The sequence below is a fragment of the Oryzias latipes genome, chromosome 7 (assembly GCF_053564925.1).
Source record: "Oryzias latipes strain Hd-rR chromosome 7, Olatipes_Hd-rR_3.1".
Classification (NCBI taxonomy): domain Eukaryota; kingdom Metazoa; phylum Chordata; class Actinopteri; order Beloniformes; family Adrianichthyidae; genus Oryzias; species Oryzias latipes.
This window is the reverse complement of record NC_136243.1, coordinates 31,495,160-31,512,252: the sequence shown is the minus strand read 5'-3', so window position 1 is coordinate 31,512,252 and position 17,093 is coordinate 31,495,160. Positions and strand designations below refer to the sequence as shown.

Genomic DNA, 17,093 nt, shown 5'->3' with positions numbered 1-17,093 from the left:
ATTTTTTACATTGATATTGCCTCTAACAGTTAGTTGTCTGATTGCTTAATTAAATAGATGACCAATGTTTTGATGATTTTTTTATGCATAAAAGAAAACATTTTAGTTGCATTCTTAAAGAAAATGACTTTAATGCAGACCTCCAAAATGTATAGTTCACATTTCTTTAAGTTATTTCACAGAAACTAGCAGTTTATCCTCAACAAGTATTTCAACATTTCAACAACAAAAAAGAAACAACAGCACCACACACGTCCTAAAATGTCATTTGTGCTTGGAAGTATTCTCTTTCAAACATGTGAAAATATGTTTACAACATAACATTTGACGGAAAACCTTCCTGTTTGGATCTTTTTTACACGAGTTGCAGTAACTTCCAAAGAACTGGATGATATTTCAGTGACGTGTGATGGTCCAAAGCATCTGCAGGCGTCCCTCTGAACCATATTAATCGTCTTTCTGACCCCGAACAGGATGAAGCAGGTATGGCTAGCGGATAGACGAGCTTACACTTCACTTGTCTGCTCTTTAGCCACAAACAGTTGGAAATAATCCCTCTGAGAAACACTCTTACAGTAATTCATGCATTAAACAGGCTTTTAGAACAATACTGCAGGACAGCAGCTTGGATGAGAGGCGGATTGAGGCCAGAATTGGTGGGGGTGGGGGGGCAGAGGTTCAAATGTTTGTTGAGTGAATCATGAAGGTAAAAGTTGTATTTGAAAATAAGTAAACTATTGTAGTTCCAGTATTCTGGATCTATTGGGAGATAAAAGTAGCTGTTTGAGGAACAATATTTGAGGTAATTTAGTTTTCCAACATACCCTTTAATGTTGTTAAACACCATTTAGATTTCTATGGTTGGTGAGCATTTTCTTCAAGTACCAGTAATTTAACATCTTTTTTCCCCCTAAAATGTAAATATTTATTTTCAGCTACATATGAAAATTTGTTTACAGTTATTCAGCTACTTTTCAGATGGCAAATTTAGATTTTTTTTTATGATTGTTTGAATCAGCTTTAGGCTTTTTTATTATTTGCATTTACTTTGTAGTCTGTATAGATCTCTGCTTAGAGATATAGACTTCTTTCTAATCCGAAATGCTTTCAGATGATCCTTCAGGTCCTTAGGTGAAGGTCTGTTGGAGGTTTCCGGGGTCAGAGAGGAAACCCATGGCAACGACCTGAGGCAAGAAGCAATCAGGGCCTCGTCTACCATGGAGGTCTTCAACAAAAAACCCAAAACACATCATTTAAGCTTTACTGTTAAGTAACTTTCACACTTTCTTTGGTTTTAATCATGGACTGTTAAAGAGAAATGGACTGAGCGAGTGTGACGTCACCCGTGAAAGCGGGCTCAGGAGAATCTGTCAATCAAACATTGAGGTGCACCGCATGCTTTTATTGAGGCATCTGATTGGTCAGTTTGTAACTTGAATAATTTACACTACAGAAAAAAACATGAAAAAACAGGTTATCAAGAACATGTTTTAAAAAAGTATCAGATCAAAAATAGTAACAGCTGTTTAGCTCTCTATAGAGGTCCATAGGATTTTGGCTTCTTGGAACCAGCGGGTACTTCCTGTTTAAAACGTGAGGGGAACAGTTAGTTAATAGTTAGTCCAGTTTTCTTATACAGACAATGGTTTTAATTGATTTGAATAATATTTATGTGTTGTTTTTTTATGTTTATTACTGTTATTTGTACTGTTATTTCTACAATTATATTTTCATGTGTTCTGCAACAGGAAAATGGTCTTTAAATAAAGTTACACTTAAATATGTTGGTTGTTTCATTATTTTTTTTAACTAATTTATTATTTTTGCATTTAAACTCAGATCCATTGAGCAGATAATCTGGTTACCTCTTAAGTAATCTCTGCCCGCCTCCCATGTCTTTAATCATCCAATCATTTCCTCTTGTTCAACTGCAATAACTAATATTTCAGAATGAGAACGTTTCAGTTTGTTTTTCGGGGCTTCAGGCTGATCAGTTACAGGTTGGTTTGGAACGTGGGATCAAACCTTACACGAGGCGTGAGTTACACGTGTGTGGCTGCATGTTCGTCATGTCTTTCTGAGGACAGAGTGTGCAATACAGTGCTCAGAACTGACAGGAATGCTCTCACAGCTTCCTCATCCTTTGGCTGCTGCTTCAGAGTCACTTTCACCTCCACCTGTCTGTCTTCTCTCCCTGTAAGCTCTTCAGCTGCTGCTTCCCCATCCGCCTTCCTCTCCTCCTCTTCCTCATCTTTCGGTGTGGGATCTGCCTCTCCGGCATACAGCAGCTCTCCCAGTATAAGTGTGCTGGCAGGTGTGCCAGCAGTGTGTGTGTAAAAGAAGACCCTCCAAGGAAGCGTGCTCGGCGGCGTGAAGGCCAGAGTCTGGATGTTGACCAGCTGCATGGCAGCCTGGAGGGTTTGTGGAGAACGTTGAAGCACAGCGGAGCAGTAGATCCGGTCTTCTGTCTGCAGGAAGTCATTGCTTTCTTCAGCAGCTTTCAAAAAAATAGAAACAAATACATTATAAGTCTGAACCATAAACATTAAAGATTTCTACATCCTTTTCCTCTCTTTACCTTCTTCTGACCGCAGGCTGCATCGCTGCAGCCAGCGGCGCTCAAACTCCTCCGGGCTGAGGGTCGGCGACAGCGACAAAGTGAGCGAGGCCGCAGGGAGTTCTGCCGCCGAGTCTGAGCGTTGACCTGTACTCGCTGAATCTGCAGGGGAGAGCAGGTCAGGAGGCGGAAAAAAGGAACATTCTGGGAAAACTCTGTGCTCTAAAGAGGGAGAAACACAATTTCCTTTATTGAATTAGGTCTGTACAAACTGACAGATGCAAAGGTTTTAACCTTCTGTATGAGAATAGATTGGAAAAAGGAAAGGGATGGATTTTAGTTCAACTTGGTGTTCGTCAAGGGAAGCTGATGCCAGGAAGCATGAACTGCTTTCTGCATTCTTTTTTCTGTTTCCTCAACCAGAGGACAACATTATACATTCATCTATTATTTGTATATAGCATGGTTTGAGTAAATATTCAATTCTGATTGGGTGCAGGCTGTCCATTAAAAAGGGATAATGGACACATAAAAAATGAAGTTCAGATTGCCTGAATGTTCTATAATATTGGATATATACAAAGCAATAATAAAACACAAGATCAATTTAAATCTTTTTCTTACTTTTGATTTTCTAAAATCCTTTCCTTTGAGATGAAAAATAAATGAAAGTTTTTTTTTTTAACCCTGTTTTTGTTTTGAAAAATGTCAAGTAAATAAGGGTTCGATTCCCAGAGGGCGCGATGAGCTTTATCCACTCCTTGGTCAAGACTCTTTGCGCTATGGCCGTCTGCATCTCCCTGTGCCTGTCCCCAGCCTGGGTAAAATACAGGAGGGGCATCCGGCATAAAAATTTCTGCCAAGCTACCTGTACGAATGTGAGAGAGCTTACTCCTGAAGGGATATGCCGAAAGGTGAACAACAAAGGGTCAGTTTCCTGACACCACCTTTCCTAAAACTACACAACCGACAACTTTAGTCTCCAGCATTTCCAAAAGAGGGGAATAGGAGACAAGGTGCTACCTGAAGGTTTCTTTAAAAAAACAATAAAATCAGATTTTAGTTTTATTGAATTGGTTTATTGAGTCAGAAAAATAATAATTTCACAAATCGAGAGGAAAATCAAGGTTCCCCTATTATTTGTCAAAGGGATCAAGTAACATATAAGAAGCCCTTTATTGTCCAAACTCACCAGGAGGATCAGTGTGGATGTGGCTGCAGTCCAGAGTTTCAGGAAGCTCCACGGCAGTCTTGGGTTTTGAGGCTTCATGTTCAGGGCTCCCCCTGCTGGCTGTTTGTGTCACGGTGCCACCCTTCTTCAGCGGCTCCAGGGTGTTGAAGCTACACGCCCACTGGCTGATGGGCTCCGCTGGGCGACCAATCAGAACGCCCAAAGAAGGGTCCGACCTCCTGCCCTGGAGGACATTCCGTGTTTCTTCTACCCCGCATTTCAGCAGGTGGTAGTAGAGAAGCCCCAGGTCTCTCACACACATGTCCGTCTCCTCCTCTGAGATAAAGAAATGCTTTAACAACCATCTACATTTGTATCTCCTTCTCTTTTTTTGTACACTTACACACACCTATACAATAGTGCAGCAGTCTTCCTAGCATGTCTTGGGTCTCTGCAGGCCGGGTCAGAAACAGCCTCATGGTGGCCGTCAGAAGCTCCATCTTTACTCCCAAAGAGACTTCACTCCTCACTCCGTCAATGAATGCTTCTAAAGTGTAGGGGGCGCTGGAAACCCCATCTCCGTACACACCCAGAAGCCACAACAAGGCCTGCCTGCCCTGGAGACAGATACGGACAGTAAAAGGAACATTTAGGTTTCTAGAAGCAACACAATGCTGGCAGAGCTTGATCATCATCATCATTTCCTTTGAAGTTTTAAAGTCCCACTCCTTTTTTCAAAGCGTTCCCAGTGGTTGGTGTGGAGCAAGCCCGCCCCCACTTCCCGTCATCCATCTGTTTACACCCTCTCCTGTTAGCTTACAGCCCCTCACACCCCCAACCTAATATTAGCGGTACAACAAAAATGGTTAGAAATATTGGAGCTATATTGGAGCAGAGCAGGGAGCTTGTTGCCTGCCGATCACAAATAAACTCTTTTTGAAACTCAATTTTTTTTATCTGCTCCTGATTCTCACTATTTGAAATAAAAAATACTCAGAAATGCAATTTCTTCATATGTTCTTAATGAACAGGAAAGGACACGAGAACACAAAAACACCATTAAAGAGATAAAACAAACAAAAAAATGTAACAGTTTTTCTAATTATAAACGAGAAACTAATATCAACTGATCCTAAATGAAAAAGTTAAATTTAAAAATCTGGGCATTATGATCGTGCTTTGATGATTGGCAGGTGGATTGACCCAACAGGGCTTCAATCTTCCCTTTGTTCAATCAAACTGACTTTTTTTTAATGCTGTTAAGGTGGGCGGAGTCACTAGTCTCTAAGAGAAAATATGGACAGATCACTTAACTTAAGAAGCATGTTTTTGGACTATAGGAGGAGATCTGAAATCTCGGAGATAACCCATGCATGCATGAAGAGAACATGCTAAGTTGACAAAGAAAGAACCCAGCTGGGAGTCAAACCAGGGTATGTCTCATTTTATAATAGTGCAAACCACTACACCACCGTGCAGCCCTGTGTCCTGACAAAACTCCAAATATGTGAACCCGACTTAATGCTCATAAATGTCATTCGAAGGTACATCTGTGCTGAGAAATGTGGGCAATGTGTGCTTTGGTCTCACTTCAGGAGGATCTGAACGAATTTCTGAATGGTTCTTTTTCCTCATAATCTCCAGGAAAGTATTTTTGACAGACCACATAATCCCTAATCCACATTTATCTCCACAAGTGAGTTAAACTCTAAACAGAGATGAGGGAAATGACAGTAAAAGGACAGAGAACATGAAGTATATTTAGTAGCAGTGAGGCAGACTGTTTAACATATGTGTCTATCTGAGTGAGTGTGTTTATGCTTTGTGCGCCTTTCTAAAATTATCAACAAAAGTCAAATTCTTGTTGCTGAGCCAAGTCAGACTCAGATCTATTTTCTGCGGTGTAAAAGTTAGAGACTTTGGCTTTCATGGAGCTGACAGTGAAACAGAGGTCTGAAAAGGTGAAACTTAAGCAGACTTTATACTTTAATTACCCGTATCTGAGTTTGCAGATATAAACATAAAAGTTTCTAAAATCTATAAGGGAGCTGTAACTCTTCATTTTAGAGAAACTTGGATTTCTATATACGCTCTATAAGCTGGTGAGGCTGGTTCGAAAGTGTTTGAATACATCAATAATTTTACTCGGTCAGCACACTTTCACTGTCACAGTATTAACCATCTCCACCCCTCTCTCTCCCTACATCCATGTCCATCCACACCTCTGTTACCCCCATCTTGTTTACAGTAACTCCTTTCACTTTGGTCTTCACTGACTGAATATGAGAACTGGACTGAGTGGTTCCCTCCACCCCCTGGCGTTCGAAACAGGAACACCGGCCGTTCCAGTTTGACAGCCGAACGTTTCGGCCACACAAAGGAATCACAACTTTAAAGAGCTCCTGTGGCGCTTTTGAGCCTCCAGGCCGCACCGGCTTTCCAGCCACCAGGCTGCACCAGCTCTCCAGCCTCCAGGACATACCAGCTCTGCAGCTACCACCAGGCCAAAGCTGCTCTCCAGTAACAACTGGACTAGGCTATTTTTCCTCCTGGTCTTGACTGCTTCTTCATTTCCCTGTCTCTTGTTTCTGGAGGTATTTGCTCAAAATGTTTTTCATGTGTTATGCGTTATGGATTTTATGTCTCCTTGGACCCACAGAGATTTCATTGAATCTTGCCTCTGAGAGTATAATTTCTCCAACAGTTTTACAATATTCTTCAACTAAAGTCTATGAAGAAGAAAAATATCAGATCTGTCCAATTCCATATCGCATCCCCAAAGCAACATTTCAATATGTTGCACCTCAGAATTGGTTACATTTTATCTCTAACGGAACAAATTTTATCATGAACAAACACATTCATAGATTAAAATGTAATGTAATGTAAAAAAAATTAGAGCCTCAGGCTTTCTTTCATGATCTTTACAACTGTGATATTCATCGCATTAAGTTAATTCAAGATGTAGAATGCGCCTGGCAACATTTTCATGAGACTTTTTTAAAAATCTGTAACAAACATGCCCCTGTCAAAAAATGTCGGATTTCTGGGCGAGATAATCCATGGGTCACAAAAGAACTTTTACACATGTTCAGAGAAAGAAATGCTGCCTGGACCAAAGCAAGATTTACTAATTCAAACTCTGACTGGATCACCTTCAGAGCCCTGAGAAACAAATGCACCTCTTTGACTCGGAAAACTAAATCTGATTTCTACATAAATTCTATTTCAACAAATCTTAAAAATCCCAATAAATTCTGGAAACAAACCAAAATGTTAACTGGACAAAATGTGAAATCAACTACACCAGCAAACCTTGTAGTGAACTCTGTTGCTATACAACAGAAAGAGGAAATTGCAAAACAATTTAACAAACATTAGTTCCTCTTTTATCTTCACCAGTGTCTGGTCATTCAGATCCTCTATTACTGCGTCTTCTGCATCTTTTCATGCAATCAAATTTGTCATTCAACCAATTTCCAATTCAGAGTTGTTACAGTCTCTGAAAGCTATTGACCCAAAACAAACTCCTGGTCCAGATGATTTAGACCCCTACTTCTTAAAACTTGCAGCTGATTTTATTGTTGAACCCATCGCCCATATTTTTAATCTGAGTATTCAGTCAAACGTAATTCCCAAAGTCTGGAAGGCAGCTCATGTTCTCCCTCTCTTGAAAGGTGGAGATCAATCCGAGCTAAACAACTACAGACCCATTTCCAAACTATCAGTTCTTGCAAAAATCCTAGAATCCCATGTAAATTCTCAACTAAAACTCTTTTTAGCATCTAACTCGGTTCTAAACGAAACTCAGTCAGGTTTCAGATCAGGCCACAGTACTGTAACAGCTGCTGTATCTGTAACGAATGACATCATCAATGCCCTAGACAAGAAATTGCACTGTGCAGCCCTATTTGTGGACTTATCTAAAGCCTTTGATTCTGTAAACCATCAGCTTCTTCTACAAAAGCTAAGTCTTATTGGTATAGGTGATTCTGCTATTGGGTGGTTTAGAAATTATCTCTCACAGAGAACCCAGTGTGTGATTGTTGAAGATGTAAAATCAGACTTTATGAACATCAATAGTGGAGTCCCACAGGGATCCATCTTAGCTCCTATCCTGTTCACCATCTTCATAAATTACCTGGGTAGTCATTTGCCAAATGTTAAATTCCATCTTTATGCAGATGACACCATCATTTACACAGTTGCTTCTTCGGTCCATCTTGCTGTGAACGAGCTTCAGGAAGCCTTCAATAAACTTCAGTTTTCTCTTCATCAATTACAGTTGACCTTAAATGCTAGAAAGACACATTTCATGATATTTTCCAGGTCTCGTTCACATGACGTACTGAAGGCGGATATTCATACTTTGGAAGGGGTGGAAATTGAAAAAGTGTCCTCATATAAATATCTGGGTGTGTGGATTGATGACAAATTGTCTTTTACCTCTCACACTGACCACTTGCTAAAAAAAGCTAAAAGCACTTCTGGGTTTCTACTACAGAAATAAATCTTGTCTAAGCCCAGGTGTGAGGAAAAGACTTGTTCAGAGCACTTTCCTCCCAATTTTGGATTGTGGGGACATTCTGTATATGAATGCTGCCTCGTCAACTCTCCGTAGTCTGGACACAGTTTATCACAGTGCCCTGCGTTTTATCACAAACTCTGCATACAGAACCCACCATTGTGAACTGTACTCTCTGTTCTCTTGCTCTTCACTCAAAGTCAGGCGACAGAAACACTGGCTAATATTCACCTCTAAGGCCATTCTCTGCAAACTACCTCAATATCTGTGCTGTCTTCTTTCTCCTGTTAACAATATATATAACTCTCGTTCCTCACTCAAATTGCTTCTTCATGTCCCTAGATTCCTCAGTGAATTAGGAAAAACAGCCTTTTCCATTGCTGCTCCGCTTTCCTGGAATAATATTCAAAACTCTCTGCATTTAAGTGACCTTATTCCCTTGAATTGTTTTAAAGCAAAACTTTCTGAGCTCTAAAAAGAAACATGCACATGTCACCCTTGACCTATCTGTACCACTTTTAATTAACCTATTAGTCATTGTCCTACTGATCATTTCAATTTTTATTGCATTTGTATTTTGTAATGTATTTTTATTCAGTTGTTTTAACCGTACTTTATTTTGTATTGATGCCCTTTGGCCCAGGTCTCCCTTGAAAAAGAGATGTAGTCTCAATGGAATTTCCTGGTAAAAGATTAAAAAAAAAAAAAAAAAAAAAAAAAAAAAAAAAAGTACCTGCTGGTTCCAATAAGTCAAAATCGCATAGACTTCAAAAGAGAAATAAACAGCGATTACTCATTCATTATACTGGTCAGAATAACCATTCTTGTTCTGATAACTCTTTTTTACCATTTTTTTTAAAATCCTCATGTTATAAGTGATTTTTTGCTTTAGTTGAAGTTATTCAAACTGGCCAATCGGATGCCTCAGTAACAGTAGGCGGAGCTTGCTGGTCCCCACGTCAAACATTCCAACGTTTGATTGACAGATTTTGTGTAACTCGCTTTCAAATGGTAGGGGTGTGGCCTTCCCAACAAGCTCAGTCCTGATTGGCGAGAGTGGTTACCATGGAAACGTTGATTCAGACCGACTCTGCATACTGACAATTTTTGGTTCCAACATGGTGGCGTCCATATTGGGGGAAAAAATGGCGACCGAATTGACTTCATTTGGTTGGAGCTGGAGGAAAGCCATTTTCTAAGTGATGGGACATTCACTCGCTCCAGTTCTAGTATACAGTCAAAAATTGGTTTTAAATCTAAACTCAGAACTCATCTCTTCAATGAACATAAAAATAATAAAAATTAAGTCTGGCTTCTCTGACTTTATCTCCAAAACCTCTAACATGTGCTATTCCTCTGATGTCCTCATTCTTAAGCCGTCCTGGTTACTCCCACAAAGAACCTCAGCATCATCATCTCTGCAACCTCCAGCTCTCTCTCTCTATTTTAAAAATATGGCTCTATATGTTTTTAAAGTAATAGCACTAGTCAGTGAATATGCATTACTAAATATATATTTTTTCCTTTTCTTTGTTCCTTTTTACTTAAATCGCAAAATATGTATATCACCATTTTTGTTACTTTCTGCAGTTGTAAATAAAGCTCAGTTAAATTGAATTAAGTCATAAGGAATGATTGTTCTGCTGCACAGTTCTGCTACGTTCAAGCGCTGAACAGTGCAGAACTATACTGCATTAAATAATAGGAATTCATAAAAATTCTAAACTACGCTTCAATTAAAAAGAGTAAACTATCGAACCAAGCAAAATAAAATGTTAAATTATGCATTTGATTGTAAGGTCATTAGAGAAATGTGCAAAGCAGTTTAACAACTGATGATGAATGTGCGTTTTGAGTTGTGTTGTTCAGTTCTAACCTGACTGTCCTGCAGCGTTTCCTCACAGCCCTCCAAAGCGCTGCAGACGGTGTCGCTACACTGAGGACACACCCACACCAGGTCACGCAACGTCTGCACCACCGCTGAGGAGACAGAGGGGGTGTGAGGGTGTGGGGCGGGTTAGGGTGAGTCATGAGGATGTGGGGCAGAAATGGAGAGCTCCATGTTTTACCAGAGGTGATGTGGTCCTGTTTGAGGCCGAGCAGACCAGTGAGGATCTCCAGACATCTGTCGCTGTAGCTGCGTCCAATGTGACCTGCATTTCAGAGGAGAAAGTGTGTGTGTGTGTGTGTGTGGGGGGGGGTGTTTGGCAGAGCAGGAACAGGATGTAGCTGCAAAAGTCTGCATGCACATACACTATTGTGAGCTGACCTTTCCTGCAGTAATCACAGAACATTAGGCTCCTGAGGCACTGAATAACCTCTCCCTGTGTTTACTATTCATTAATCAGATAAGCCTTTAACAGTGAAGAAAGCGTGAAATACAACAATTAATTTATGACCAAAAAGAATTTAAAAAAAGAAAATATTTTTGAATGTAAAGGGTCGTTTCCACGTTCAGAAACAAAAAGTGTAGGCATTGATAGCAAAGATAGCAAACTTGAAACTTTTAGGATCAAATGTTGAATTCTGAATTCAATATTTTGACTCACAAAAAAAGAGGTTTTTTTTTTTTTTATAACAGCGTTTGCATGTGTGCAAACGTTTATAACACACAAAAGTGATCTGTCAGTGTGGTTCACCTATGGCTTGGATGGCAGCCTGGGCCGTATCGGTGTTGACATCCGTGCAATATCCCTTCAGTTCATCCAGTAACATGGAAACGTTCTCATCGTTTACCAGTTCCACCATTATCTGCAGAACGAGAGGTTCACTGGTCAAAGAAACCTCACTGCTGATGCTTCCTGCGGGTTTTTACTGGCAGGGCTTAAGCCTTAGTCACATGCACCTGTACGGGGGTTGACCCGTACCGGTTTTTGGCAGGCCCGGTCCGTGGAGGGTTGCAGAGAGGAGGAGAGAGAAGGGGAGCCTAGACGTGTCACAATTCCCCTGAGGCTCATACAGACACCTCACGGGATGTCATGCATGTGGTAACTGTTTCGTGATGTATTCATAAGGATCATGTAAGATGCACACACCTGTCAAACATGTCGCTAAGGTGCCCTACTGCCACACTCTAGTCGTTAGTAAGGTGTAAGAGCTGGCTCCTTAAGGACCGCCCACAAACGCTGCAGCATGGAGTGTGCAGGAGATTTGATAGGATGTCCACACACACACTACACCCTGATTGTCTCATTTTCTCATTTCTAACAGTCAGGCTGCATATAAGGAGCCAATAATTATCCCACAAACAGCACTAACTGGTTGGGAGGGGTTGAAAAAATGGAAACATCTCTGACACGCCTGCATCTCACCTACTTCACCCTTACTTACCCTTGAAAAAAAATGTACAGGAAGGTTTTGGCTCACCAACGGGTCTACGACCTTGATATTTTTCACCTGCAGACAGCCCATAAGAGCGACTGTAGCTATGGCTTAATGTCCTATAGGGATATCTGTGTTTTTTAAGTTAAATGTAAAACTTTAATCATGTATTCTTTTACACTTCTGATAATGGTAGCAATTGTTTGTCTACCTTAACTCTTTTGAAAGGAACTTGATCCAAATCTTCGTTGTGTATGAATTTGTCAAGACCAGTGGTCCACAACCTGAGGCTCCAGAGATGCATGCTGCTCTTTTATCCCTCCATTGTGAAAAAAATGCTGACCATTTGAATAAATAAGGTTAATTTTGGGAGTTTGGGTTGTTATTTATGTCGGGTTTTAACATGTCAGATAACTAAGCAAAATGGTGGTAACAGGTTTAATTTATTGAGGGATTTATTCTTAGAATATGCTTAAAGTAGACAGATTTTTTTGTTGGATACTACACGAATGTTATCGTGTTTCTGTTTGACAGAAAAAGGAGCAAAAAAGATCAAGGTTCACCAAATAGAAAAGTCCATGTTTGACTTACCTTTATTTTTTATTCAAGTAAATCTGCTGCAGCAGGAAGCTCTTACTTGATACAGGGTGTCTTTTAATTGAAAGAATTTCAAAGCTACATTTTATAAAAGAATGGCTTAAAGTTCACAAAAACAGAAATAAAGTGTATTTTTCTAAAGGTTCAAGTGGGACTTTGTGGTCGCTGAATTATTATTCATACAATGCTGCAGTGGATGCAGTTTAGTTTAGTTTTGAGAAAAACTCAGTGGTTTCAACAGGCCAGGAGTCTGCTGAAAAAATAGTTTTTAAACCAGTACAGTTAACTTCCCAATTTAACAGACTGGATTTCTAATCTGTGTGAGAATACATATATTTCCACACAGTAAACTGAGGAAACAAACATTGAGGAGACAAAAAACACAGATCACCTGCATCTTTCTTTGTTTGATGTAGGCTGGTTCGGCGTAGCCACAGAAGAAACGCTTGAAATGTGGCCCCATCAGGCCGGGAACAGAACGCATCAGCAGCTTCAAGCACACAAAGACAAGTTTGACTTAATTTACCCGAATTTTGGAATTTAGATCCAACAACAGTTGGAGAATATATGACAACTCTAATGCAGAAGATATTAATATCTGTTTTAAAAGAATTCGCAGATGATTCTTCATTTGTTAACCTGGAAAAAATACTAACTTAAGATTTTCAAATGACTTTATATTTCTAATAGAAACCAGTTTATTCCTTTAATGGACTTATCTTCGTGCTGACCTGTATGTGGCAGAGGGCCGTGAACCTCATCTCCCTGGAGCCGCTCCCACAGGCGGCCAGCAGGGGGCCGGACACTCGCTCGAGGGCCGCCAGGCTCACAGCAGGGAGGTCAGCGCAGAGGCTAAGGAAGAGGCTGAGGGTGGCAGCCATGACCGGAGGGTGGGGGCTGACCAGGGAGGCGTCCAGCAGGGACAGGATGTCGAAAAGTTCGTCGTCTGACTGAGGCCGGTAGCGCTGGAGGACCCTCAGCACCTCACATTGACCCCAGACGTCACACTCCTTCATTCTAAAGACGAAGACTTTACGTCACATGACCACGGCAGAGCCTTTGCATCCATTCCTTCTTTTACCACAGAGCTTGTCCACACTTCTCCAAGTATTCTGTCTTTCAAAATCAATGATCATCATGACCACATTCACAACACAAAATCTATTCTTAAACTTTTTTCTTAGTGTTTTCATCTGTGTTTTTTAGATTTCAAGCGCTTGACTCAGATAATAAAGGAGTGACCATCAGTGAGTCAGCTCCTTACAGTGGATTTTCAGATACATAAATGGAGAAAGTAAAAATAGAATGAACTTGAATAGGTGAGCAATTAATATAATAATTCAATCAAATATGATTTTAGATTTTCATTTCTCACTAGGAGAATAAAATAATAAAATATGCAACAAGGTGCAGAAAACCTTGAAAACATGTTTCCTGGAATTGATCTTTGTTTGTTCAGCACAAAGTGGACAATACTTCACTTTTGAATAAAACTAAAAATTATTCAAATACTTTTTTTTTTACTTAATGTACACTCTTTTTTAGTTGTAACCTTGGAGACGCACAATGGTCATGTTTGGCCACAGTTTACTTTTTTTAATTAATTGTTTGTTTTGTCGTTTTATTGGCTGCTACCCAAAATGAACAAACAAAATAAGGTCAAATTAACTCTAAATAACTAACTGTTGATTATATAACTTTAAAGTGTCAGGTTCTCCAGGGTTTATGTGTAATAAAAAGCTGGTTTGGTTTTGATGTGTAAGGACTAAAAAATAAAGCAACATAAACACCAAAAGGACTCAAATGAAAGCATAAAGTAAAAACAATAAAAACCCGTCACATTTGACAGATTGGATTCCAGAGGTTCCAACTCTGCACCAACCTGTTGAGGAGGTGATGGGTGATGGGCTTGTTGATAACGACCCCCCCTTCCTCCTTCAGGATCTCATCCAGAGCTCGGAGGCAGTTGACCATCACCACAGGGTCTGGGTCCCTCAGGAGGCTGTAGAGCTCGTTCACCACAGCAGCATCTGGAAGAGGTGACCACAAACCAGACGTTGATGCCCCCGGTGGAATCACATGGATACTGCAGCCACAGGGAGAGCGTCTCCAACTATCAACACCAAAAGAGCCCAATTCTCTTTGCTAGAAACCTGTAGGAGCCACAAAGTCTTACTTAGCCTTTAAAAAAAAATCGACTACACTCCTATGAATTTATGTTGTTACTTTTAAAAATTACCATTGTTTTTTGTCGTTAATAAAAACTGAAACACAAAGAAAATCTACATATTTTTCTAAATATAAAGTAGCTTTTTATGGTGGTTTGATCCCCGCTCCCCCCAGTCAACCGTCGTCGTTCCCTTGGGCAAGACACTTCCCCCTTCCTGGCTCCAGTGTGGCTCTACTGTTGTGTTAATGTGTATGAATGTCCCAGTGATGGTCACAGGGGCCGTAGGCGCGAACAGGGCAGTTGTGGCTACATCTGTAGCTACATCACCAAGTATGAATGAGGATTGAATGAATAATGGACACACTGTAAGCGCTTTTAGCGTCTGGAAATGCAAAGAAAAATACAATCTTTTATTATTTTTAGGACCACTGGGAAAAGATTTCAAAAGATGATCAGAGGGCAACTTTTATGAGTTATGCGTGAACATTTATAGAATTTTCAATTATTCCATTGTATGCCTAAGCACTTTTGTGCAATGCTTTTATTCCATCGATTTATTTTTGTTTCATTTTACTGTGGTGTGCAAAGTTTTCTTAAATCCGATCATCTTTTGATCTATTTAAAAGCGTTCCAATTGGTATTTTATTATGATGATGCCACTTTATGCCAAAATAAAAAAACGCAGTTTTCTAGGACATAGTTACTGAAGAGCCACGGTAGTTCATTAGGATTTCGCCTACGAGTTTTGGGCGGGACTGCAGCGCTGAGCAAGCCCGCCCACCTTTCCCATTATCCATCTGTTAACATGCTCTCCTGTTTTCTTACAGCCCCTCACATCCCCAACCTGTGCAACAGAAAACCCTTTTTTTTCATCTGCTCCTGATTCACAATAATTTGAATAAAGAAATACTCTGAAATGCAATGTTGACCTAAATTTTCTGTCTGTCCTCCATCTTGTGAAAAATACCACAAGAACATGTTAAAACACTATTTCTATTGGAGTCTTTAAGACATTATTCTGTTTTTTTAAGCTTCATAAAATCCTCTCTGCCTCTACATCTGAGCTGCAAAAGTACAGATGGTTTAATCGTTTTTCTGTCTTCCTCCTCTCCATGTGGATGAAAACTTACCAATGTCAGAGCCAGACTGCAGGTTGTACAGCTTGGCCCACCCCAGCACAGCCACCCGCCGCACACAGGCTGCTCTGTCTCTCAGTCCTGCAGTCAGAGGCTGCTCCACGTACTCCACCAGGCTGGGCAACCTACCTCCCACAGACATAAGGAGTCAGGACTCCATCAGCTACAGAAATGACTTCAGAAATGACTTGAGCTCACCGGAGGTTGGACATATTCCTCAAGGCCAGGCTGCGGACCATGGGGTTGGGATCCTGGCAGTCCTTCCTCAGAGTGTTGATCACCAGCAGAGAAAGCTCGGGGTTCAAAGAGGCGTAGGAGCACAGAAACATGTAGACGAGCTTCTTCTGGACAACATCGACCGTGGCACAAGCCTTTACCATCTCACTGAAGAGGCCTGACACGTTCACACCCTGAGACATCGCTCTGAGGTGGAGGAAGGAAAACAAGTGAAATATCAGAAACATCTTCACTAATCCACTATAGAATTCTTTTCTGCATGCCCTCTTTTTATGTGACGTCATTAATATAAAAACTTTGGATCCCACAAGACAGTTTAAAAGAACTACAAGAACATAAACCACATATCCACAGCTTCAAACAAATGACCCGAGGTTTGGAGTCAAAGAGCAGAAGACCAACAATAACTTTAAATATTCAACGAAGCCCATAAAATCAGGAGCTTCTAATAGTCTTGTAGACTTGTTCAGATTATCAATTAACCAGGTTACAGATAAGCCGGTTCCTTATGTGTCATGAACAGAGGAGGATCTGACGGTTTCTCTACGTTTTGTCGTTTACAGAAGCTGCCGATGCTGCACACTTTCAAAAAAGAGAAGAAGTTGCATGAAAGAATAGATGATGGACATGACTAAGGGTGAAGCTGTGGTAATCTGATTACTCACAACTGTGTAGACATATATCTAAATGTGACGAACAAATGATCTTTTATTTTTTTCCAATTTGGCTATTTTTCGTTTGTTTGTCTTTGTCCTTTCTTGTCTAAAAAGATATCAAGAAATTGTTTAAAGGACAAAGTTATTATTGATGTGATATTGAATCTTCTAAATAAAGTCAATTCATGTGTTTATTTATTTATTTTTTGGAGTTTTTTTACTCGTAGATGGGGTTTCTACTCAAACGGTGGCAATTCTGTTCACTTTAGAGGAGTATTAATGATCAACCTGGCTTCATTTCCCCTCTCGAGCTGCGTGCTCGCGCTCTGAATGACGCGTTCAGGTGAGCAGAAACCTCCGCAGGTACCTGACGACTCTGAGGACGGTGTTCCTGTACCGCAGCGGCTCAGACTGGACATTGGGGTTAGATAGAGCTCTCTTCAGCTCCCTTACGGTCTCTTCTCCGCCCAGATACGGCATGGTGCCCGCAGACAGGTGAGAGATCCGAACCTCTCTGCTCTCGGTGACTCTGTTGTCAAGGGGACCCAAAGTAAAATCTCTAAAAAACGGTTGTAAGTTAAAACAAATAGGAAGGTTAATGCTAATTTGCGTAACAAAAGCTTGACTTTAAATTGAATAATGTAGCGGTCAAGTTGCTAAGATCATGACCGCAATGTTTACATCCTAAACACTTCCGGGATTCTTCTTTTCCTTTTTATTTTT

The 17,093-nt window shown here is 40.4% G+C and overlaps 1 protein-coding gene across 1 annotated transcript; it reads right to left on the bottom strand.

Moving 5' to 3' along the window:
- Positions 1–100: 100 nt before the first annotated feature.
- Positions 101–16,874, bottom strand: ap4b1 (adaptor related protein complex 4 subunit beta 1). Its single transcript, XM_004070582.4, has 13 exons — positions 16,738–16,874; positions 15,676–15,900; positions 15,472–15,602; positions 14,054–14,201; positions 12,903–13,188; positions 12,563–12,661; positions 10,893–11,004; positions 10,323–10,406; positions 10,130–10,233; positions 4,138–4,345; positions 3,750–4,064; positions 2,579–2,719; positions 101–2,497 (listed from the first exon to the last, which is right to left on the bottom strand). The coding sequence occupies exons 1-13, from the start codon at positions 16,848–16,850 to the stop codon at positions 2,043–2,045; spliced, it is 2,421 nt and encodes an 806-aa protein (XP_004070630.1). The 5' UTR covers positions 16,851–16,874; the 3' UTR covers positions 101–2,042.
- Between the last annotated feature and the right edge of the window lie 219 nt (positions 16,875–17,093).

Coding starts and splice junctions, on each gene's coding strand:
- ap4b1 (XM_004070582.4), bottom strand. CDS start 16,850: ATGCCGTATCTGGGCGGAGAAGAGACCGTAAGGGAGCTGAAGAGAGCT. Junction 15,901..16,737: donor ACCGTCCTCAGAGTCGTCAG/GTACCTGCGGAG, acceptor CCTCCACCTCAG/AGCGATGTCTCAGGGTGTGA. Junction 14,202..15,471: donor GCAGTCTGGCTCTGACATTG/GTAAGTTTTCAT, acceptor CACCTCTTCCAG/ATGCTGCTGTGGTGAACGAG.